At 39.5% G+C, this 25,132-nt stretch overlaps 1 protein-coding gene across 1 annotated transcript in view; it reads right to left on the bottom strand.

Moving 5' to 3' along the window:
* Nucleotides 1-25,132, bottom strand: part of LOC126284318 (uncharacterized) — a 46,516-nt gene that overhangs the window by 3,167 nt on the left and 18,217 nt on the right. Inside the window, exons 5-7 of the mRNA XM_049983155.1 lie at nt 17,605-17,802; nt 5,868-6,054; nt 24-131 (exon numbers count right to left, since the gene is read on the bottom strand). Coding sequence (XP_049839112.1) covers nt 24-131; nt 5,868-6,054; nt 17,605-17,802 — 493 coding nt within the window. The remainder of the gene's footprint in view (nt 1-23; nt 132-5,867; nt 6,055-17,604; nt 17,803-25,132) is intronic.

The raw sequence follows: 25,132 nt of genomic DNA, 5'->3' as shown, positions 1-25,132 counted from the left end.
GTGCAAGTAAATAAACATTTTACCTTGTACCCATGGAGTCGATAAAACCCAAAGCTTTTGGAAAGCTGAATGGATTAATGTTCACTGCAATAATAGTGATTTCTTGCTTGTAGAGATGGTATGGTGATACACTGGAAGAAAAAGAGTAGTTATCAAATAATATGCTGGTGAACAGTTACTTACACACACACACACACACACACACACACACACACACCTTTTGTTCTTGGTGGCTCCTCTTTCTATATTTTACATCTATATTAAAACTGTTTTGAATATATTCACTTCCTACACCTCTTCTTATGTCACACTGGTGGATTTTCAATCACTGCCATTTATAGCTTCCTGAGTTACTGATCTCAACTTTGCTGATAATTTGTTGTTACAAGTTGCTCTGCACTTGATAGACAAGTATTTTTTAGTCACTTTTAGTGTCTGTTGTCACATAGACTTGTAGAAAGCTTCCTGAAAGTACTCGGTGCTTTGCCAATTTTCATGTTTATTTCATTGTCTAGAGAGAGATCTTCCAACACCTGTGAGGCAAGGCAGCAGAATTTGTCAACTACATTCAACAAGGAACCATCTAATCTTATGGCAGCCATATCCATGTCTCCTTGCACCATAATCACAGTCTTCACATTCCCAGACATAGAGAAGAGCTTGCATGCAGTTGCAAATTTGTCTATAATTGTCTTGAGTATATGCTATGAATGCTGCATTGTCAGTGAATAAAGCTTGTTTGCAAATAAGTCCTAAAAATAGCACTTGTATATGAGTAGTGAGATGTTATGAAGTTCCCTATCAGCCCTGGAATGTGGATGGATGCCCAGATTTGTTTTGCAAAAAAGTCTCTTTGAGAAGTATTTTGAAGAATATACCAAATAAGACAGGAGCCAGTACACAGCCTTGACAAAGCCCTGTTTACATAGAAGAGTTTATCAAGGCTGTGTACTGCTTCCTACCATGTTTGGTATAATCTTCTCACTACTTCTCATAGTTGCTTTCAGTGAAACAACTTGGGCATCCATCTGGATACTAGAACTGGTGAGAAACCTTACATCATTTTGCTATTCATATCCAAGTGTTATTATAAGGATTTAATTGTAAGCAATGTTTCATTCACTGATGATGCAGCATTTTCTCAACAAGCCCCCCCCCCCCCCCCTCCCAAAGGTTTATGGATAAATTTGCTACTGTGTACAAGATTTTCTCTATGTCTATGAATTATGGCATAATGATACACAGATATATCTGTCATAAGACTGAATGGCTCCTTTTTAAAAAACATCTGAGAAATTATGCCACATCAGCTTTCTAGTGTCAGAAAATTTCTCTCTGGATGACAAAATGTATGTGAGAATTGACAAAGAGGTGACTACTTTCGGGAAGTCTCACAGAAGAGTGTGAGACAACAAACACTTCACAGAGGCCAAAAAACAGTCGTCTATCAGGCATGTATGCTGAGCACCTTTGTGTATGGTACCACAAGACATGGACATCATATGCTAAATGAGAACATAAGTTCAACACCTGTCATCTGCAGTACTTACAGAATGATCTAGGCATTACGTGGATCATGTGAGAAACGAGACAGTCATCAATACTGTGAAGCTATGGACTATCACTGCCACTCTCAAGGAACATTGTCTTCAATTTACAGAACACTTACATCATATAGGTCATTCCCATCTTCCGCAACACAAACTACTTTGTGGGATGGCACTTGCCAAGAGACCACCAGCATTGCACTTTAAAGATTGTGCCAAGCATAAATAAATGGAGCTCACCAAACACTACATTGGATGCCCAGACATCAAGGACAGCAGCAAATTCTATTATGGACTCTGACTCAACAAGTTAGTTGTAAAATGAGCTTGAATATAAGCACTTATGACAAACCCCTCTTTTTGGTTGATTCCAATAGCTGTGTGGTCAGCGTGGTGGTCTGTCATGCCAAGGGGCACGGATTCGATTCCCGGCTGGGTCAGAGATTTTCTCCGCTCAGGGACTGGGTGTTGTGTTGTCCTCATTATCATTTCATCATCATCAGTGGAAGGAAATGGGAAACCACCACTGGAATCACGTCCCTAGACGCTCATGCAGTGGACCTCTCTGAAGAGGTTTCCCCCATGACAAGACCTGCCGTAAGGCAGAACACAAACTTAACTTTTGGGGTGATTACACTTGACCTACTTGTGGCCACCAAGTGTGCTCTCACATCATATTCCTGAGTCACCAATGAAAAGACCTGCATGATGATACTTGAGTCTTCCATTAGGAATAATAGATCAATGATGATGTTACCAGTTTTCACCTCAGACAACATCAGTGTCTCCTTCATTCAGAACCCTATGTGACTTTCATATTCAATCTTTCAAAAATGCCCGACTGCCTCCAGCCCTTTATACATTCTGTATGAAGGGGAAGAAATGCAAAACACTTGTTGATTTTTCAGCTTTTGAGTACATTTATATGCTGCCACCTAGCAGTAAATTTATTTTCTATAGCTGTATATTGCTGTAGTTTCAAAAGAATACTTTATAACATTTAGACAATTATTCAAATGCTTTAATATACATTTTTTTGCACTTATCAGAGGAACAAAATGGCACCAGTACCTCAGGACATTAGGTTGTGCAACAATTTATATTCAAATTGAGCAGTATATCAATATATCAAACACACTTGTGAGCCTAAATACTATGACCAGTGATTACTGTGAGATTAAGTGACATCCGCTGGCATTTGGGACATGTGACATGGTAAGGGAAGCATACAAGTGCAGCAGAGACAAATGGAAAATTGCTCTTGCAATATGGTCCACAAATGAGGAAATCCATTGACTTAAGGGACTTCGACAAAGGGCAGAGTGTTGTAACTGGTGGCTGGGGATGAGCATATCAGAAACGGCAAAGCTGGTAGCTTGTTTATAAATTACTGTCATAAACATTTCTGAAAAGAGATTAAAGCATAGTAAACACACAAGCAGGTGACAAGATGTTGAATCCCTATGCCTCATCATAGAACATGGAGGTTGGAGGTTTGTCTGCTCTGCAAAGCAGGGCAGTTGGCAATCTGTGGCAGATCTAATGACAGAGTAGAATGTTGGTATAGGCACACATGTTTTGTTGAAAATGGGGCTCCACAGCAGACAACCCCCATGTTTTCCTATGTTGACTCAATGAGATTATCAATTATGATTGCAGGGGGCATGGGATCACTAAGATTGGACTATGGAACAATGGAAACATGTCACCTGGTGAGATGAATCACATTTATTTTACAGCAGGTTGATGGTCATGTTAGGATATGCTGTCATCCAGATGAACAGCCACTTGGAGCACCCATTGCACCATGGATGCTGATAAATTTGGGTGGGTGGATTTGGGGGGGGGGGGGGGGGGGGAGGTGGGAGGCGGGAGGCAGTATTATGCTATGAGGGAATTTCTCTGGGGTTCCATGGGACCTGTGGCAGTAATTGAAGGCACTGTGTAGCTGTGGACTATGTGAACATTATTGTGGACCACCTGCATCTTGATGTCTTCCTCAACGGCAATGGCATCTTCCACTAAGGTAACTACCCACGTTGCAAGTCCAAAACTGTTTGCTTGTGGTTTTTAGAAGCACAATAGTGAACTCTGTTGATTTCTTGGCCACCAAATTCGCCGTATGTGGACCCAATGGAACATATCTGGGAGGATATCTAGCAACAGAGCTTCACCCGCAAACAACGGACCTTAATTTAGGGAAACTGTGAACATTGAGTAGGTGTCTGGCATCACATACCTCTGGCAACTTACAAAGGATTTATTGCATCCATAAGATGTAGAATTGTTGCTTTATACCAGTGAAAAATAAAACTATAATAAATTTATCACAAAAAGGTCCTATTAATTTTTTTCTCCGAAGTAACAGTTTGCGTAATGCAGGGGTAAAAAAATCACAAATTATTAAAAATAGTGTTTCAATGGTATAATATTAATTTTGTTGCTAAGTGAAATGGTTAAAAACAAATATTAAATGTACGCACCACATCTAAGTGCAGTAGAGCTGTATTAAGGGATAAGTTATATTCTGGGGGGGGGGGGGGGGGGGGTATAGCAGGGTGACAGCAGGGGGAGGGAAGGGGTGGATTCTATCATCATGAGGAAACTTAGGTCATTGGAGTGTGGTCATGCACTTCTCTTTTTCATAAAATTATTTAATTGGATAGATAAAAAATCTACTCACCATGTGGTGGCAGAACACACACATAAGACTGTTGTGATTGGCAAGCTTTCATAGCCAGTGGCTCCTTCTTCAGGGAGGATGGTGGAGGGGAAGAAGAAGGGAAAAGAAATAGGACTGGAGAGGTCTAGGACAAGGGGTAGATTTCAGGAAAGTCACCCAGAACCATGGGTCAGTCTTTCCTTCTTGTTCCATACAGTAAGTCTCCCCTGACTCTCAGTTCTGGGTGACTTTCCCAAAATTTACCCCTTGTCCTAGAACTCTCCAGTCCTTTTCCTTTGCCCTTCTTCCTTCCCCCTCAACCCCTCTGCCTGAAGGAGGAGCCACTGGCTCTGAAAGCTTGCCAATCACAACAGTCTTTTATGTGTGTGTTCTGCTGCTGCTTGGTGAGTAGATTTTTTATTTATCCAGTTAAATAATATTATCAATAATTGACTTTTCTTTTTCATATGCACATCCCTCCCCCAGGGGTTGGGACTTTTAGTATGTTGTTCATGGCACTCCTACCTACTACTGCATGAAAATTTGTGACTACACAATTTATTTCTTGCATTTGGCCTTTTCTTATCATCATTGACTGGAATATGGTGTGTTGGTTCATCAGTGTTTGTTCCCTGACTCCAACAATGACACACAGGTGAGAAGGGGCATCTCTGTGGATGGTCATCATTGAAGTTCTCCACCATGCAGTCATCTTGAATATCATTCTTTCTCAATTATTTATAGTGTTGAGAAGAGTGAAACCCGTTGGGACACTGCACAGTAAATCATTATGAAGCATGCCATGGATATACAGGGTGTTACAAAACATAAGCGTTTCCAGACACATGTCCACATAACATATTTTCTTTCTTTGTGCGTGAGGAATGTTTCCTGAAAGTTTGGCTGTACCTTTTTGTAACGCCCTGTAAAGATAACTATATATGGTATAGATTATGTGAGAAATATGGAGCAGTGATGTTATTAACCACACATATAAAATAGTTGTACCAAGAGAAAAAATTTGATTCCATACAAAATTTCTACAATTGGTGTTATCAAAAAAACAAGTATCAAACATATCGGAATTTTTTAAAAGATTTAACACTGACTGATGAGATGGGACTGCATTTTATTAGTTTCTATTAGTAAATTATGAAACAAAAGATGTTACATTCCTTTGAGGTATCTCTATGTGTATTAGCCTGTGACGGGACCAAGATATACCATCACACAAGAGATCATAGGTGAATCGAGAAGTGTAGAGAGGTGTTAAGATTTTGTACATCAAACAGAAAAGTTCTGGAAACAGATTTTTTTCTACAATGGGCTCTTTAAGGTAGATTTCTTGTAGTACTATAGAACCAGTAATGCTACTTATTACAGTGACTTGATGGACAGGGTTCAAATTATTCAGACTTTTATAACACAGAGCTTCCTCCCTTAAAATATGTTATTGTTTTAAATTTCCAAGGCTGAAGGAGGAGAAAGATAGGAAACAGAGATGGTAGTCAGCCTATGAAGGTAGTGTGTGCATAGCTCATAAGTCTTTCAATGGAAGCAGAATTCAGAAATCTTCCAATTTGCTGATCACAGTATATTTAGAAAAATAACTGTTTAATTTGTAGTAAAGAGCAAGAAATTTGCATGCAGCTTTTTACCTTACTCTTGTGTCTGGAGAGGCAACACCAAAGACACACAGTTTTCCTCCACAGTTGAGCATCCAGAGAGCATCTTCCATTGCCCTGCCATTACCACTGCACTCAATAGCAACATCAAAACCAAATTCTGGATCTTTCTCTTTTTGCTTTTTCAGTTCAGCTGGGCTAACAACTTGAAATCCAGTTCCTGAAAAAGAGAGTACAATTGAAAAATTTTGATGAAATATACAGGTAATGACTTTGTTTCATCAACAAATTCCCTGAGATTACCAGGTTTTACCAGCTTCCCTATCCAGATTCCCCTGAACGATATTTTAGTGTATGTGAGAACAAGTTTGCAATTACTAGTTTTTTATGGCAACAACTGAAAGTTTTTGAATTGTCACTTCACCTTTTAGTGATTATTTCAAGTTCACCTGGGATTTACAGTTTCATCAACAATTCTGTAAATTATAAGCTCTTGCCACCTCTGTAAATTCCACTGTTACTGCCATCTGCCACAATTCTGTGTCATGTGAGGTCATGTCACTGTGCAGTAACCTAAAGCATATGAGAAATTCTGACAGGAACATGATCTGATCTGTTCTCACTGGAATGTAATATGAATAGACTCTGATAGCAATGACTTATCTTGTATCAAGCAACATGTTCTTCGCACTATGATCAGTATTAAATTAATGCACAATACTGTAAGTTGGCAAAGTACTAGAGTGCACTGAAATTAGTAAAAAAGAAATAAAGCCTGAGTATTCAATACCAGTCTGCAAATATTATGTTTAAATATGGACATACATTTTTTTCCAGTTTAAAGTAGCATCTTTGATTTTGTGCAAACAGTGAGTTCATGGCTATATGACAAAATCTCATGAACCAACTTGGTGATGCAATGGGAGATGGACCGGAAGCGTAAGGGCCCACAGAAAATAATGAGGATTCCCACAGGCAGTGAGGATGTGACATGCAGATGTGATCAAGCAACAAACATTATGACAATTCAATGCATTTCAATTTTTCTTACTCAGTTCCACATTCTTTCTAAAGCAGAATCTCAGAAATATTTGTAATAAGAAACTCAGAACATTTATTTCCGCCAAAAAAACAGTTCAATTTCCCATAGAGTCTCCCAGAATTCTGTGAATTTATTGAATTCCCAGAGAGTTCTTGGATTTTTGACTATTTGTCTCTTATTGTAAATAACTCATTAATCAGGTCTTTATGTGGCATGTCAAACAACTAGTGACTGCTCTAAATACATCTCTTGCTCTATTGCAAATGAAGATACAATGCAGGTGCAATAACATCACTGTTCTGGCAGTCAATTATAAAAACACATTTTTCTTATTGTTGTTAGAATCATCAAGTATCCTCCAACTCTTCATCACATGATGAACTATCTCTTCCCATTTCCTCCTGGATGGTGTTTTAATCTTAAGTTCTTCCAGTATCATTCTGATGATTTCTTTGATGCCTTCTGTCCACCTTCTCCTTGGTTTTCCTCTGTTTCTTTGACCTTCGGTTCTTCAGAGCATTACAGCTCTTTCTAGTGAGTCTACTGCTCTCATCATATGACCAATGCAATGTAATTTCATCTTCAGTATTTTGCCTCTTAAGATTTTTGGTTTTATTTTTTTTTTCATAATAGTTGTTTCTTTTTTCAGCTCACAAAGTCCTCAGGATTCTTCTTCAAACCCATATTTTAAAAGAATAGATTTTCTTGGAATCCATTTCTTTTTATTGTCCATGATTCACATCTGTACAAGACTACAGGAAAGATCAAAACTTCAGTGATTTAGTCATTTTTATTTTGGTTGATAGTGATGATTTCCATTCCTTTAGCAGCTTGCTGAATTTAATTGTGACCAGTTATTAAGCTGACTCTTCTTCTTATTCCTCATTGTGGAAACTATTTTTTTGTCACACTCACATATATGTAAATTTTGACAACAAATTAGGGCTAAACGTAAAGAAAACAAAATTTTTGACAACAAATTCTTCAAATTTAGCCCTAGGCCAACTTTTTCACTTTCAGCATACTTTCTTTTAGTGTCTCCTTTTCTGTCTGCTGTACGCATTGTGGAATCTACACATCTTAAGTTGTGCACAAACCCCCCCCCCCCCCCCCCCTCCTCCCCAGTCCTGACAAGTTTAATTCCAGTTTCCATGCCTGTTCATTACTTAATCACCATACTAATGAAAAGAAACTGATGTACCTCCATTCATGATGCGGGCAATTTCAGAGATAATGCGTCCATACAGTTCACAGGCTGACTTATAGAGGCCACCTGGGTCACCTCTCTGGTGCACTCTGGTGAGCTGCCAAAGAAACAGTATTATTTAAGCATTCACAAATTAGTGCTTGGCCAGTATTGCTGTTGTCCATTCAATGTGTTCAGTGCTATGTCCAACCTGTACTTAATTGTATCTTACGATGGCTCTATAAAATACTATGTTCCATAAATCACATTTGTTGTTACTGTAACAAGCTTGGCGACTAGTGAGGGTTACATTTCCATAGCAAATTAGTGGCTGTGCTAAGTAACCCAACAAACATCTTGATAGAAGAAATACTCCAACATATCAACGCCCAGCAGCGAGCTTTCACAGAACAACAGCAGGCTCTGGCCACCACTCTCAGCCAAGTGGCGTCTGCATGTTCACAGCAGGTTACTCTTCTGTCAATGCAACCATTGGCCTTTCTGGCATGTGATGATTGGGACTCCTACAAGACATGATTACACCAACATTTCCAGGTCTTTTTGTATGGGCAATATAAACCTATGTGGGGCTTTCTTTCTTTCCTGATATTTCCTGTGCATGTATCACTTGTTGTGCCAACCTGCCCTTAGCATGATATGGCCAGCTTATCATTTGATGAAATGTGCAAGCTATTCTCAATCTATTACTGTGACAGAACCCATGGCATTGCAACATGTGTGGAATTTTAATGTTGTGAGAAACACCCAAGTCAATTTACAAAGCCTATGCTGCAGAATTACATGGGTTGAGCTGTCATCATAAATTTGTCACTAGTACCCATCACGAATCTTATACTGATCATATGGAGTGTGATGTTATTATTTGTCTGGCCCTGAATAGGGAAGACTGTGGAAAAGCACTTCAATGTGCGTATCCAGCACTTACAAATTTGCTCATACAGCACAGTCCTTTGAAGTGTCACGTGCCGCAGGCAATCAGATTACAGCCTGGGTGGATGTGTTGGAAGTTGCTCAGTCAACACCTGTTAAGCATGCTGTAAGTGTTCAGGATGATGGGGAAGCTGCTGCAGTAGTACAACCTTTGACTCAGCCTTGGATGAGGCAGCATCGGTTATGGCCACAGCAGCAATAGGCCTTGTCACAACAGTGGCCATGTGCTCCCCTTCTGTCTTGCCCATATTGCTTCTTCCAAAATGAGCATGCCGTGTGCCCTTAGTGTTGGGTTGTTTGCAATGTCAAAAGAAAGGCCACATTACATCAGAGTGTAGCTCCTCTTCAAATGTGACGGACACAGTAGTACTGATGGACATAAACTGTATCTCTACAATGACATCTCCCCAAAAAAAATGTTTATTGACATGTGTGTGTTTAATAAAATGCTAAAAATGCAAGTGGACACAGGAGCTGCAGTGATTTTAGTAAACCCACAAACATACATGGACTTGGTCTCCCCTCCCCTCACACAGGTTAGCTACAATAAACAGCAGGTTTTTCTAATGTTTTTTGGGTGTGGCAGATGCCAGTCATGTTGCGTGACTCTGTCAAGGCCGAATTAGACCATTTGTAATTTTCTCAATGTCATTTAGCCTGTTTCTTCAAGTGAATAGGCCACACCAAAGGTCATTGTTAAGAAGCTGATGGGTAAGCTTCACCCCTGCAGTAACTTCAGTGTCGAGATTAATGCACAGTCTCTGACAGATACATACCATTTGCTCTGCCATGATGAGTTCTTCACAAAATTGGCAGATGGCCACTACTTTTACAAGGCTTATTTGTTAGAAGCATAACTACAGCTCCACTTGGATGAGGCCACTGGGAACTTCGTCATTGTCAGTACACCTTTCAGCCTATACCAATATCAATGGTTGCTTTTGGGTGTCGCTAGCACACCTGCAAGTTTTCAACATTTCTTAGAACAGCTGACAGCCTCTGTGCTTGGCTGCTGCAATTACCTGGACTATATTGTTGTTTCAGATTCTTCCACTGAAGACCACCATACCAAACTCCAATCATTGTTTTCTGTTTTGCAGTCTGCAGGTGTCAAGTGCAATCTTGCAAAACCTTAATTTTTTCAGCTGTCAATTTAGTACCTAGGTATTGAGGTCTCTCACTCATGGGTCAAGCCGATCAGTCATCATGCTGACACAATTGCAGTTTTGCTGTGGCTCACTTCTGTTAAGGAACTGCAAGCACTTCTAGGTAAAATTTCATACTATCGTAAGTTTTACTGGATGCACCCACTGTTTCTCAGACCCTGCACACACTTTTGTGTAAGAATGAGCCTTTTTTCTGGTCCCTCTTGTGACTGAACATTCGCTTTGCTTAAATCTAAGCTCCAGTTTTCCCCATGCCTGGTAACTTTTCAGCTGTGTCAGCATCTCGTGTTGGCCTCAACATGGTCTTGGTGTGGTGTTGGTGCACAAATACATGGATGGGCCTCAATGACCCATTGCTTACACTTCTAAGACTTTAAATACCACTCAGAAGTGGTATTCTCAGACTGCAAAGGAGGCTTTAGCGATTGTATTCACCCTCAAGAAGTTCCACATCTTCTTGTATGGTTCTAAGTTCCATTTAATCATGGATCACACATCGTTGGTTGCTCTTTATAACCCTTTGGCTACCGTTCTGGACACATTGTTTGTAGTGGTGGGCTCTCTTCCTCTCTCATTATCATGATCAGATCCATTAACCAGCTAACAGTGCAACACACTAACGCCAATGACTTATCTCACCTTCTGATCCAGTCAGACCCAGCATTCAATCAGGACAAGTTACTTTTTTTTTCTATTTAGATACTGTGAACCAGAACATGGTTGTTGGTTTTCCCTTCACTAGTGCCACAATAGTATTGGCCGTCATTGTGGATCCTATACTTAGTTGGGTCCTATCTTTTATGTAACATGGGTGGCCAGAAAAGCCCTCAGTTGTGCCTTGGATCCCTTGCATAATTACTTCTCCCTTCAACATCATCTTTCTGTGTTTGATAGGGTTCTTTTGCTAGCTAAGGAGGACGCTGCTCCCCAGGCTATGATTCCCATTTCCTTACACCATAATGTACTGCAGCTTCTGCATGTCTGTCATTGGGGGATCTCTCGCACCGAAGCTTTGGCCCGCCAGCATGTGTGCTGGCCAGGCATAGATGGCAACATTGCTTATCACCACATGCACTCATTGTGTTCAGCAACAGGGGGCAATGTGGGCATCTTCCTCCCTCTGGCCGATGCTGCAGCATCTGTGGATGCATCTACACGTCGAGTTTGATGGGCTCTTCCTAAATCAGTATTGGCTCATTTTAATGGATGCCTATTCCAAGTTCCCCTATACGGCATTATGTCCGACCATGTCCATGGCGGCCACTATTTTGGTCCTGCTTAAGATTTTTGCAAATGAGAGACTTCCATCTATCATGGTTACTGATAACAGCCCCCAGTTTGTTTCTTACGACTTTTCATCTTTCTGTCAGGCAGGTGGTGTTTGCCATGTCACAGCTCCTTCATTTCATCTTCAATCTAACAGTGAGGTCAAACGTATGGTTTGGACATTTAAAACTCATTTGCAGCAGAATGTATTCTGGCAGGCTGTCTAAAGCTTCTTTAGAGCATTTTTTGAGTACGTACTGTTTCATACTAGTGGGGTACAAGAGCATGGTGGAGCTGGTATGTGGATGCAAACCATGGACTCTCCTTCACCTGCTGCATATGATGCTGTATCCTCTGGCGTTGCCACGTTCTGGCTGAGTGCACCTGTCTGGGCTCGTGGGTTTGGCTGCAGGCTAAACTGGGTTCCTGCCATCATCGAGCACCTCCACATTCCTCCTGATGGGTGGACATCCCATACATAGCAGGGTCTGTTCTGGTGCATTGCCTGCCCCCCCCCCCCCCCCCCCTCTCCCAGCTGCTGGTGCCTGTTCCTGTGTCACAGATGGTCCAGTTTGCATCACAGGGAGGTTGCTGCCTTGTGGAGTGCTGTCTGGGGTCTCTGCCTCCACCCCCACTCCTCAACTGTCGTTGTCAGTGCAGCCCCCACCGCACCTAGTTCTGCAGCTGCCGCTGCCTCCATTGCTGGTTCCTGTGTGGCCATTGTCTTGACCCCCCCTCCCCCCAATGCCTCCGGCACTGACTACTGACCTTGATGAGGACATCGCTGTTGAGACACAATCCCCAGTCCTGCCCTGTGGCCTCTCATGAGAGGGGGGATGATGCACCAAACTGCTCCCTCATCACTTCTCTTCCTGTTCACTGGTGCCTGCCTGCCACATGCTGCAGCAGCTGCTGTCATTGGGTGATCAAATGGATGTCAGCCCCATCACTGGTATTTTCCATGACTGATAATCTCCATTCCTTGTGAGATTAGTGCCTTTTATCTATGGTACCAAGTTTTCTTTCAGTACCAGTGCTTTTTTTCCAGTACCAGTGCTTTTCTGGTACCAGTTGTTTTCTCTGTACCATACAAATTTCTGTACCATTTATTTTTCTGTGGCTAGTGTTTTCATGTATGTATGTAGTTTTACCACCAACTAGAAGAGAGGAATGATGTACCTTCACTCATGATGTGCATGATTTCAGAGATCGCACATCCATACAGTTCACAGGCTCTCTTATAAAGCCCACCTGGGTCAGCCTCTTGGCACGCTCTGATGAGCTGTTCCATAAATCATGTTTGTTCTTACTATAACAGAAATGGAGATAATATACAGGGTGATTATAATTAAAGATAATCTTTCAAAACTGATCAGAATGACGTCAAATTGCAATGAGTATCATCGGAGAAGGGGGAAAAGATAATGTTAAAATTGATCAATATATGGCACTGTATGTGTCAAAATACATAAATGAAAACACCTGTCACGTGCATGACCCATTGAAGTTGGTATAAACACACTGGATACACAGCTTTTCCTCCTTTTGAGTCTGCTACATTCGACATGACTGTCTCAATATAGGATCACACTCTGCTTGTAAAGCTGTATAATAATACTTATGGCTGTGCACACATTGCTGTGCAGAAGTTGTGGACTTTGAAGGGTTTGAAAAAAGGCATTGGTCTGATGACTGCTGTGGGTCTGGAGAAAATTATTCGGAAACTCGAAAAGACGGGTTCTTTTGGTGTACAACCTGATAGATGGAGGAAATGAATTGATTTGGCGTCAGTGGAAGCAGTGGCCACAGAAATGCAGGAGGAGATGAGTGGTGGTGTGCAAACATATAGTGCATGGAGAATTGCCCAAATGTTGGACACACCCGTGAGCACGGTGCATAAAATCCTACGAATCATCCTTCTTTGTTACCCATTCAACATTGCCCATGTGCATGAGTTGCTTCCTGTTGACCTGCCAGCAAAAGAGACCTTTGCTTTAGAATTTCTTGCTCACATGGAAGTGGACAATGATTGGCTGTGAAAGATTTTGTGAACAGACTAAGCCCCCTTCCATCTGACAGGATATGTCAATATACAGAATTGTTGAATATGGGCAATAGAAAATCCACACACAACTCAACCAGTACCAATTCATCCTGAAAAGTTCACTGTGTGGTGTGGGTTTATGGCACCATTTATCATAGGGCCATATTTTTTCGAAGATACAGGTGCTTCCTGTCCTGTTACCTGTGTCATCACTGGTAAGCGCTTTGAGTGTCTTGTGCACCCTTGTCATTCCAGCTCTCCAACAGCATGGATGTGTGAATGGGATCATTTTTATGTGAGATGGTGCCCCTCTGCACATTGCAAATCCAGTTAAGCAGCTGCTGAAGCACCACTTCAGAAATGCTAGAATTATCAGGTGCCATTTCCCTACAGTCTGGCTGTCCCGATCACCTGATCTTAACCCGTGTGACTTCTGGCTGTGGGGCTATCTGAAAGATGTTGTGTTCAGTGTCCTGATTGCAAACTTAGCTGCATTGGAGGCATGCATTGTGCAACACATTCTGAACATGACTCTGGAAACACTTTGATCAGTTGTGGAACATGCTGTTTCTCGATTTCACATTGTTGCAGAAAATGGTGGACACCATATTGAACATGTTTTGTACCTGTCAGATGGAATTAATAATCCGATTTGATTTTGATTGATGCTTTTTATGCGGTTTTTGGCCTCAGGACAATTAAAAACCTATGTGATTGATGCTTTTTTATGTGGTTTTTGGTCTCAGGACAATTAAAGACTGATGTAAGTGATGCTTTTTATGGATTTTTTGACCTCAGGACAATTAAAAATCGAATTTTCCCATCTGATGCGATATGACCTTTCGTGGTGGATGGGCTTACATAACTAAAAGTGTCACACCTGTACACCCATGCACACTGAGTAGTACAGTTTGTTTAATGTCAGATCTACACATTAGGTATTGTTGTATGATTCATTAGTCATTTGCAGTCAGCCACTATTAAATTATGATGCTTACAGCACCATCTACTGCTACATTTTGTAACTATTTAGTTTTCTTCTGCCATACATTTTTCCCCTTCTCTGATAATATTCCATTGCAATTTGATGTCATTCTAACCAGTGGTGTTATTTCTACAGTTGTTTGATAGTTTGACTTTAATTATAATCACCCTGTACATTCCTGTCTGATGCCTTTACCTTTCCTAAAAGTTTTTTCATATCCTTGTTGTATTTTTGCTGTTGCTTCTTAGTTTTTGTACTGATTTCTGATTACCTTTATGTATAATGCTCTGGTATTTGCATAAAGCCTAGTATTTGAAACATGTTTGAAACAATTACACAGTCAAATGCTTTGTTGTTATCTTCTTATTACACAGATAAAAATTACACTGGCAATAATTATGAGCACTGGATTAGTGAAGGAATTCTTTTTATGACATACTTACATAGATTCCATGGACACACTCCATACTTCTGAGCATTTATGACCTAAAGAAGGGAAATATGACATGGAAAGTTTTAGACCTGTCTAAAAGTATATATTTCTATCTGATAGTCCATGCAATGTAAGATAATTATGAAAAGGCCTTAGAAATGGGGAGACCACTCAGGATGATTGTATGATCTCCTGATTTGATAAACGTTAAGAGAATGTAATATTAGAGAAAATATAAAGCTATTCAAAGAATTCTGGTTCATCCGAACTACATGAACTTCACTGCTCCAAAAGGCTCCCAGTTATAGGTTTAAGGAGATTAAACATCTAAGATCATCAGTCTCATCCTCACACCCCATGATCAAATCAGTGTACCCAATCTATCTACATCTAGAGGAAATTCATGTGCAATTTGTAAAAAATTTCTAAATGTGTTTTGCAGCTTGTATCTGAGGTGGCACATTGGTATCAGACTGGTATTCACCTAATGAGATGTGGGAAGCTGCTTCAAAACCACATCCAGACTAACCAGCACACTAGCCCTTTTTGTCAATATGCTGGGCAGTTTTGAACTGGCACCAGCATGTCTCTCCCATCCTGGAAGTGGGTACTTTAACATGCATGGCTGCCGAACTGGGTTTACCACTCCATGCAGACCATTACTATGGTCTGGTCAAAGAGGAGATGACAATGATCTCTAGAAATGTGTAATTTGAGTGATTCAGACATGGATCTTTCTCTTGCAGGACAAACAATGTTTAATAAAGTGCTATACAAGGCCATGACAACTCAGAGGTACAGAACAACGTATTTTGACGGTTATGCTTGCTGAGGAAAAATCAGGAAAACATTCTTGAGAATTATAATGCTCATCCAAACAGAGCATATCAAGCCAGCAAAAACTCTGAGGAGTTTTGTATTCTTGTGCACAGTGGACATATTCATTATTAAAGTTTGATTGAAATCTTTTATTGTATTATTGAGTTTATTTTATGGGAGATCAGAATTGTAGACAATGTTTCCTATGTATTTTTTCATCACTAGATCATGCATTTACATTTTTTATTAAACTGTTAGGAAATAATTTCTTTAGTGGAGTATGGCAAGCCTTATCTAGGTTTCATCATTTTTTGCAATGAATTCTAGCTCACTCATAATCCCAAAAGTAAAGAATCATATACAGTTTAGAAACCATCCAGTTCATGAAGTTAGGCTGATTGTTTTGTGGCAATACAATAGAAATATTTTCCTGCCACTAGCATTGAATAGTATATTAACATCTGGTCCACCTCTCTTAATACTGTATTAGTATCTATTACATTTCATTTTTGTAGATCCTGCTTGAACATGTCCATCAAAAACTCCCTGCAGATGCTTAGTACTACAAAATGCACCTCTCACAGTAAGTTGGCCAAAAGCAATACTGAATGTAGGTAACACAAATCTCAAAGCTAGCCTTATTTAACGTCATTATTTTCACTCATCTGAAATTAGAGTTATATTGTTAACATGTTGGATCATCTTAGGCTGCTCTGGAGATAATTAAGATGGGTATTGAAGCAAACACCAGAAGATAAGTTCCAGAACTCTACCAGACTTGTCCATCACATTCAGTCATATATACACCACTTTGTAAAGAGCCATGTTCATGTAGACTCTACAAAATTGTGATGGGTATAAAAAACATTTAAATTGATCTGCATGTGTAACTTACTGCTTATTACATATCCCTTGAGACAAGGTGGTGACTAAAAAATGAATGGACTCTGGGGTGTATTTTTCCTTCTTTTCCTGCTGTTGCTTATTTTGTAAGATTTGTGGTGGATCTTATACCAGCACCAGAGGGAAGTTGTGTCCCTGGCTGATATAACAGGGCAATATTGTGCTGACCCCGATACACCACCATATGAAAATAGTATTACCTTTATCCTCTCTTTTTCACAATAGCTTTTCTTTTTTGGTGGTCCGGGTCCTCCCATGCCACCTCCCTGTCAATCCAAGTGCGATGCAAATCCTTGGAATGCTTACACCAGTTCTCTCTATTGCACTACTAAATAAATAGCCACACTTTTCACAAACAGGGGTATATTTTGCCCAACATTTTCGTTATTATTTTTCACAACACAACTAACAATTTCTATGGTAATACCACTCTCTTGAGTACATTCAAACGTCTGTACATGCATACTGTAGGACCTGAGAGAAAAACCAGGAAAACAACTACCACTCTGCAATTGTTCATTACATCATGTTGATGCATCGTTTAGTCCATGGCTCTCAGATACAGGCACTTGCTACACCATGGGACAAATACCATTTTTAATGGTCCCCTTCTTGCTGGCTCCACCACTGATGCCACATTCACTGGATACAAGAAAGGAAAACACACAGTTTCCCTTTCCCACTACATTTATCGTTATTCAATTTATTCATGAGCATCTCCTGTCTACAGCTTTTCAATAGTGTGTTGGAATGTTTACAAATATCCTGAAACATTACAATCCACAACTTGGATTAATAACCATTGATCAAGTACACCAGCCATCATGTGTTGTTTCTAGGGGTTCTCTGACATTTATCTATGCATATGCATTCTGTCAAGTACTCTGTTAAAACAGCAGTCTCTGGCCACAAAACTGAATAGAAAAATTATGTTGAACTTTGATACTGTGAAATAAATTACCGGGTATTACTAACCAAGTTTTTCAGCAATTTTGCGCCTGTCCTCTAGGGGCTCACTTATTGTAACCTTTCGATGTCCTTGAACGTGGAGTAGGCATGCCCATAAGTTGCCTATAATGCCAGCTCCTGTGATAAGGATACTAGAGCCGACAGGGATGGGCTGAACTCTGTCCCAGCCATGGGACAGACATGATATGGGTTCTGTTAATGCACCTGAAAAAGTAATTACCATAATTATTTATTAATACAATACTGGAAATCGTGTAGAATATGAGAAATGGAATAATAAATTAATCATTCACCATATGGTGGTGGCACAGAATGGTAGATGTGTGGATACAATAGGACACACACACACACACACACACACACACACACACACACACACACACACACAAAACAAACTGTGTTTGTTAGCTGAGCTACCATATTTACACTTATCTACAACTCAGTATCAATTCTGAGTGATTATATGTAGTCATTACATAAATTTATGGTACTATTATGTCTAAATTAAGCTGAGTAAAACAATTATGATGGAATGCCATATACACATGTTTAAAAAATGCAAATGGAAATATCAGTTTCAAGTTTTTCCTTCTGAGGAGTGTGATGAATAAGAGAATATAACACTCAAATAGATCTGATCCATATGACTGAAGGGAGTCAGTTAATACCATATGTGTTATAAGAGAGACGCTACACAAAAGAAACAAATCTGTGTTTCATATTCTTCTTTGTCTTCGTCTTTCCATATCTTCACAGGGTAAATGTTTATGGCAAGTTTCTCCCACCATTACTCTTCTTGGTCCTGCGTGTTCTCCTCTGTCAGTTGTTTTTCCCTCTCAAATGCAGTCTGCTCACATCATTTTAGGTCCTTCTCTTTCCATGCATCCTTCATCTGCCATCTCCATCAATCTCTTTTCAAGGTGACTTTGGTCTCTTCACATGACATGTCCATACCACTGGAATCTTTCCTTGCTCCTGGGTGCTAGAAATTCAGTATTTACACTACTCTGCTCTCCTCCTCCCCCTTCTACTTCTTCTTCTTCTTTTAGAGGCTGCTACTGTCACTGTCATTTACTGTAGTATTCTGAAATTACACCATTTTTTTTCTTGTTTTGTAACAGTACATAATATGTTTTCCAATAATCATTTAATTAAATAGTGTGAAAATGTTACAGTATATTTCTACTGTAGATGTTGCTCACTGTGACTATCTGTCTAAAATTTCTACATTTTCCATTACAGTTTATCAAAGCAATTGTGGCACCAATTAGAACCATTAGCAGCACTTTTTTTTAGCAGATGTTTGTCCTCTCTCCGTTTTCCTTTCTTTATTTTATATCTAAATCTACATTCCAAAAGCACCTCATGGTGTGTCATGAAAAGTACTCTGTGTATCATACTCACCCTGCCCCTTCTCCCTCCCCCCCCCCCCCCTCCCCTTTCCCTTCTTTCCATTCCAGATATAAATGACATATGGGAAGAACAGTTGTTGATAAGTTTCCGTGTGCTTGAATCTCTCTAATTTTATCTTCATGATAGACTGAAAAGCCAAAGAAACTCGTACACCAGGCTAATATCATGTAGGGCCCTGACAAGCACACAGAAGTGCTCCAACACAACACGGCATGGACTCTACTAATGGCTGAAGTAGTGCTGGAGGCAACTTACACCATGAACCCTGCAGGGCTGTCCATAAATCCATAAGAGTACAAGGAGGTGGAGATCTCTTCTGAAGAGCACACTCCAAGGCATCCCAGATAAGCTCACTAATGTTCATGTCTGGCGAGTTTGGTGGCCAGCAGAAGCGTTTAAACTCAGAAAAGTGTTCCTGAAGACATTCTGTAGAAATTCTCGATGTGTGAGGTGTCACACTGTCTGGCTGCAACTGCCCAATTTTGTCAGAATACACGATGGACATGAATGGATGCAGGTGATCAGACAGGATGCTTGCATACATGTAATCTGTCAGAGTCATATCTAGACATATCAGGGGCCCCATATCACTCCAATTGCACATGCCTCACACAATTACAGAGCCTCCACTGGCCTTAAGAGTCCCCTGCTGGCATTCAGATTCCATGAATTTATGAGGTTGTTTCCATACCCATACACATCCATCCACTCGATACAACTTGAAATGAGACTTGTCCGACCAGGCAACACGTTTCCAGTCATCAACGGTCCAATGTCAGTTTTGATGGGCCCAGGCAAGCCATAAAGCTTTGTGTCATGCAGTCATCAAGGGTACATGAGTGGGCCTTGGGCTCCGAAAGCCCATATCAATGATGTTTCATTGAATGGTTCACACACTGACACTTGTTGATGAGCTATCATTGAAATCTGCAGCAATTTGCAGAAGGGTTGCACTTCTGTCATGTTGAACAATTCTCTTCAGTCACCATTGGTTCCATTCTTGCAGGATCTTTTTCCATCCCCAGTGAAGTCAGAGATTTGATGTTTTACCGGATTCCTGATATTCATGGTACACTCATGAAATGGTCGTATGGGAAAATCCCCACTTAATCACTACCTCAGAGAGGCTGTGTCCAATTGCTCATGCACTGACTAAATAGCACATTTGAACTGACTTAAATCTTGATAATCTGCCATTGTAGCAGCCGTGACTGCTCTAACAACTGCACCAGACACTTGTTGTTTTATATAGGCGTTGCTGACCTCAGTGCCATATACTGCCTGTTTACATATCTGGTATTGCCTATACCAGATTTTTTTGGTGCTTCAGTGTATGTGCAAGTAAGCAATATATTAGCTGAATATTCTAGCAATTTATGCTCTCAGAATTTTAACACTAAACACTCCGTGAAGAATGCTTTTCTTGCAGTGTCTGCCATTGGAATTAGATTGAAATGGGAATATGTGAACATAACTACTTACAACTCAGCCATGTGATGACATGGCTTTTTTGCTGCACCCATGCACTTTGTTTAGGGAGGATGCAATTTTGACAGGAGCTGAAAAAGATTTGGTTTGCTAAAAATACATTTATTCATCACAAATGAGTATGCAACTGACATATAAGTTCTGTATGTAAATGTCATTGCATTCATGATAATGTGCTCATGATAATTGTCATTAGCACAAATAGTTCACTCTTTTCACATGTCACAGGTCTTGAGCACTGGTTCTGGAGTGTGTATACTCCCCAGTGTTGTAAGCATGTCACCTGATTGCATGACCATAGGAAAACAATGGACTCATGGCCTACTCAAAAACAAACTGCTACCTGCTCATTCCACATGCCATTGTGATCTTTGAGGATGTGAGAAAACAAAACAAAATGAATGGTGTCAAATAAGCTTCCTGTACACTTTTGGTGGGGAGCTCAAGGTAGCTCTATGCATGTGCCCCATGGTTAGCATAATCAGATTGAGGAACCCTGTCTGCGCAGTATTGATCCCAGCTTGCAATCTATTGTCTGCCTCAAGCCAATCTGCCTCACACTGTTGGCAAAATTTTTGGACAAACGGTAAGAGATTGTGCTGCAGTTCTGTTATTCACACATTACTGTGGTAGGGCTGCTACAGGGTGAGCATCTCTGTAACACTTTCATGCTTACTAAATGAACCTGTAGTGAAATATGCTGCTCTTCTTTTGATCTTCTCCATTTCCTCTATCAGTCCCATATGGTACAGATCCAAATCAAGTATCAGCCAAATAAGAGTTTCACCTCCTTGGTGGATGGACTACACTTCACAAGGATTCTTTCAATGAATCACAGTCTGGTGTATGCCTTTCCTATGAATAGCTTTTTGTGTTTATCACAGAAAATCATGTGAGACTCCTTTTATATTCTGTGTGAAGCAACAGGTGACAAAGCACTTAGTATTGTAGTATGTTAAGTGACAGTTAATACTCCTCAGAGTGCCATAGGAGTTTCATTATTATTCTACTACACATTTAAAGAGTTTAGCCATTCATCACCCAGAAAATGACAGTTTCTTTCTATATTATTAATGAAGCACTATGCAAGATATTGGAATAAAGGGAGGTCTATTTCACAGCTGACACCTGCAGACAATGCAGACAGTGCCATTTCATAAAATATATAAAATCCCCACACCCCTGCCTTCTCATGGGTACATGCAGTTTGTAGAGAAAAACATCCACAGTACTAACAAACAGTAACAGAGTGATGTACATGTTTTCAACTGTCTCTGTATAATAGTGTAGTGGATAACCACCACTTAATGTAATAAATGGTTTTAAGAGACCTGGAATGTTCAAACAACTGCAAGTAAATAAGTTAGCGAAGTAAGGTGCTTCCATGAGCCGTTGATAGTTATCCCTTTTGTAAATCTACTTATTCTAATGCTTCAATCCCTTAATGTACACTTCAGGAAACATGGCACTGTAATTGGGATCATTGTATGGTATGAAAATAAGGGTGATGCCTTCATTATGTGGAATCATGGCAATTAAGACCTTGGATGCAAAGAAATGCATAAAAAGTTTCAAAAATGGTAACAATACATGATGTTGATACGAGATAGTTTGAACATGTGATGTGTCAGTGTTCTGGATAGAGATCTGTAATGTAGACATCTCTGTTGTTCTGCCTGTGTAGTGATCTCTGAAGATGGGGGAAAAAAGAAAGGAAAAAAAATCAAGATTAGAGCAGTGATTAAGTACTTTGTAAAGAAAGGTATGAATACACAAAAAATTAATTCTGATTTTCAAAACACAGTGGAGGCTGGTGCTCCTTCATATTCAGTTGTTGCCAAATGGGAAACTATGTTGAAATTTGGATGGAATCACTTTGATAATCTGTATAGAGGCTTGCCAAGATGTCCCATTATTTCACAAATTATTGAAACAGTGTATAAAACAGTCATGGAGGGACGCCACAACTTCAGCTGTCAGTTATTTCTTTGAAAAGATTATCCATCCACTGATGAAAATTTTGAATTTTGGGAAGAGATGGAAGTCTCATGGAGCCAAATCAGGTGAATAATTTCAACACACACACAGTTCATGTATTTTTTGCAATGGCAACAATATATATGTGTTGCTCACATTATCTTCATGAAAGACAGTTTTCTTCCTTGCCAGACCTGGCCTTTCTTCATGTATCTTTTGCTGTAGTTGGTCCAACAGGTTAGCACAGTATCATCCAGCAATTTTATGGCCAATTGGAAGATAATATATCAGCACAATCCTTTTCACACCCAGAAAACTGGCGACTTGACACATCCAGCCAACCATATTGCCTTTGGTTTCTTTGGTGGTTGTGAATCAATATGTTTCCACTCATTTGACTGTTGTTTTGTCTATGGGGTATAGTAGTGGGCCAAAGTTTCATCTGTGTTCACATACCAGTGCAAAAAGATCTTGTTTGTTGCTCTGAAAAAGGGTTAAAGATTGTTTGGGCATTTCCATTCCGATTCATTTTTGATCTTGTATTAATAATCACTGTAGCCACCTAGCAGATGATTTTCTCATATTCAATTCCACTTTTAGTGTGTGACATTCCCATTTAGAGGACTTCCCTATAGCTTTAGCAGCAGGCCAGAGGAATCTAATTTTTGAGCTGGGATCAAGGCATTGGAACACTGCTACACCAAGCACATGAGACTGCATAGTGACAACACTCAAAAACAGAAAATTTTCATAGACGTAAGTCATTTCCTTCTGTTGCATTCTGAGAAATTTTGAAACTTCCATTGTAGATAGATAATTATTAATACCTCTCTGGATGATCTGGTCATGAGGTATGGCAATAAAAACACCTTTTTATGGACATATTGAAAACTGATCCACACAGATTGATATCTGCTGTCTGGGTGGAATGAACAAGTGAGAAAGAAGGGAGAAGAGGGGTGCAATGCACAGATGGGTTTCTCACAACACACATAACAAAAATATGCAAGATACATTTAAAATATAATATTCAACAAATTGCCTCTTTTCTTAGAATGAATGAGTACTACACAAAGTTCACTAAACCACTGCAGAGCCTTCTATTTCATAGAATAGTACGTACAACCATAATACACTGGTTGAATTTTGTGGCATATGTTCCTAGGATGATAGATAGAGTTTGTTATGTATTATGAAAGTGCAATATGGAAAAAAATTACACACAGGTTGGCACTGTCTGTGAACAGCTCGGATCAATCAAATGCAAATGAGATTTATTCAAATCAATATATTACACAATTTCTTGTGCAGACTGTGTAATGGTTTCTCTCAAAACAAATAAAAGATCTACTTCAAGATCATAGAGCAAATATATTTGCAGGTTGTGAGAAATGCATTAATAGGCTGTAACTGAGTTTTAACTGAACAGCTTAAGCCACAGAGTAAAATTTTTCAAGACACAATTTCTCACTTTGATGAGGAATTGACATTTCTTTGTAGTCAGAAAAGTAACAAAAATTACAATAGCTTCATCAAGAAAGATCAAAGTTGTGAGAAAAATAGACTTTAGATTAATTTTCTTAAGACAATTTAATTGTAGTTTCCTGGAGAGAAAATCATATCACTGTAGTCTGGGAAGAAAATCTGTGATCATGCCTGAACCATTATAAATAACTTAGAGCTCCAGGTTTATTGATGGTGGACAGCAACCGGCTGAAAATACTGACCAATGAGGGTTGCTTGTATGATTTTATAATGCTTGACCATAACTCTAAAAAAATCAGCAAGACACAAATAGTGATTGTAGTTGCAACAATTCCACTGTGACAACAAAAGTTGTACACAACAGATGCAATATTAGAATGTCACTGCAGCAAAACCTTTTAACTTATTCACTATTTGCTTTTCACTGCTCACCCTCAGCTTAAATTTGTTAAATCCACTCTTCTTTATTTATTTATTTATCTTTTGTTCCAGTGATCCATGTTGTGACACTATCACAGGATATGGAACGTGTCAATTTTACAAGCTTTTGGCCAGAATTTATGGTAATACATAAAACAAAACAAAAACAGTAAACAGTAACTTAGGTCCCACTACAAAAAATACATTTTAGATATAGATAGAGATTACAAACCTAAAAACAGTAAACAGTAACTTAGGTCCCACTATAAAAATACATTTTAGAGAGAGATAAAGATTACAAAATAATAAGTGTTACAGAGAAATAAATATTGCAAAATATATGTTTACAATCAAAATATTCGGTATTACAACTACAAATTTGGGCATACATTTGCAATTTACAATACAAGAGATGTTAAACACTGTAGTTCAGGAACTCTTCTAATGTATAAAATGATCCTTGCAATAGGAACTGCCTTAAGGTTATTTTAAACAAGAGATCATCATCTACTAAGCACTTAACTCTTGAAGGGAGGGCATTAAAAATCTTACAGCCACTGAAATGGACTCCTTTCTGCACCATACTTAGATTTGGCTGTTCATAGTGGATATCATGTTTCCTTCTAGTATTGTGACTGTGATATGCACTATTCAGCTTAAAGATGGATTTTTCTTTTCTTATGAAGCACATCAACGAGAATATATATTGCGCAGTGGATGTAAGTATTTCAAGCTTCTTAAAAAGATTCTT

The sequence above is a fragment of the Schistocerca gregaria genome, chromosome 8, assembly GCF_023897955.1.
Source record: "Schistocerca gregaria isolate iqSchGreg1 chromosome 8, iqSchGreg1.2, whole genome shotgun sequence".
In the NCBI taxonomy this organism is placed as follows: Eukaryota; Metazoa; Arthropoda; class Insecta; order Orthoptera; family Acrididae; genus Schistocerca; species Schistocerca gregaria.
This window is presented reverse-complemented; position numbering and strand designations above follow the sequence as displayed.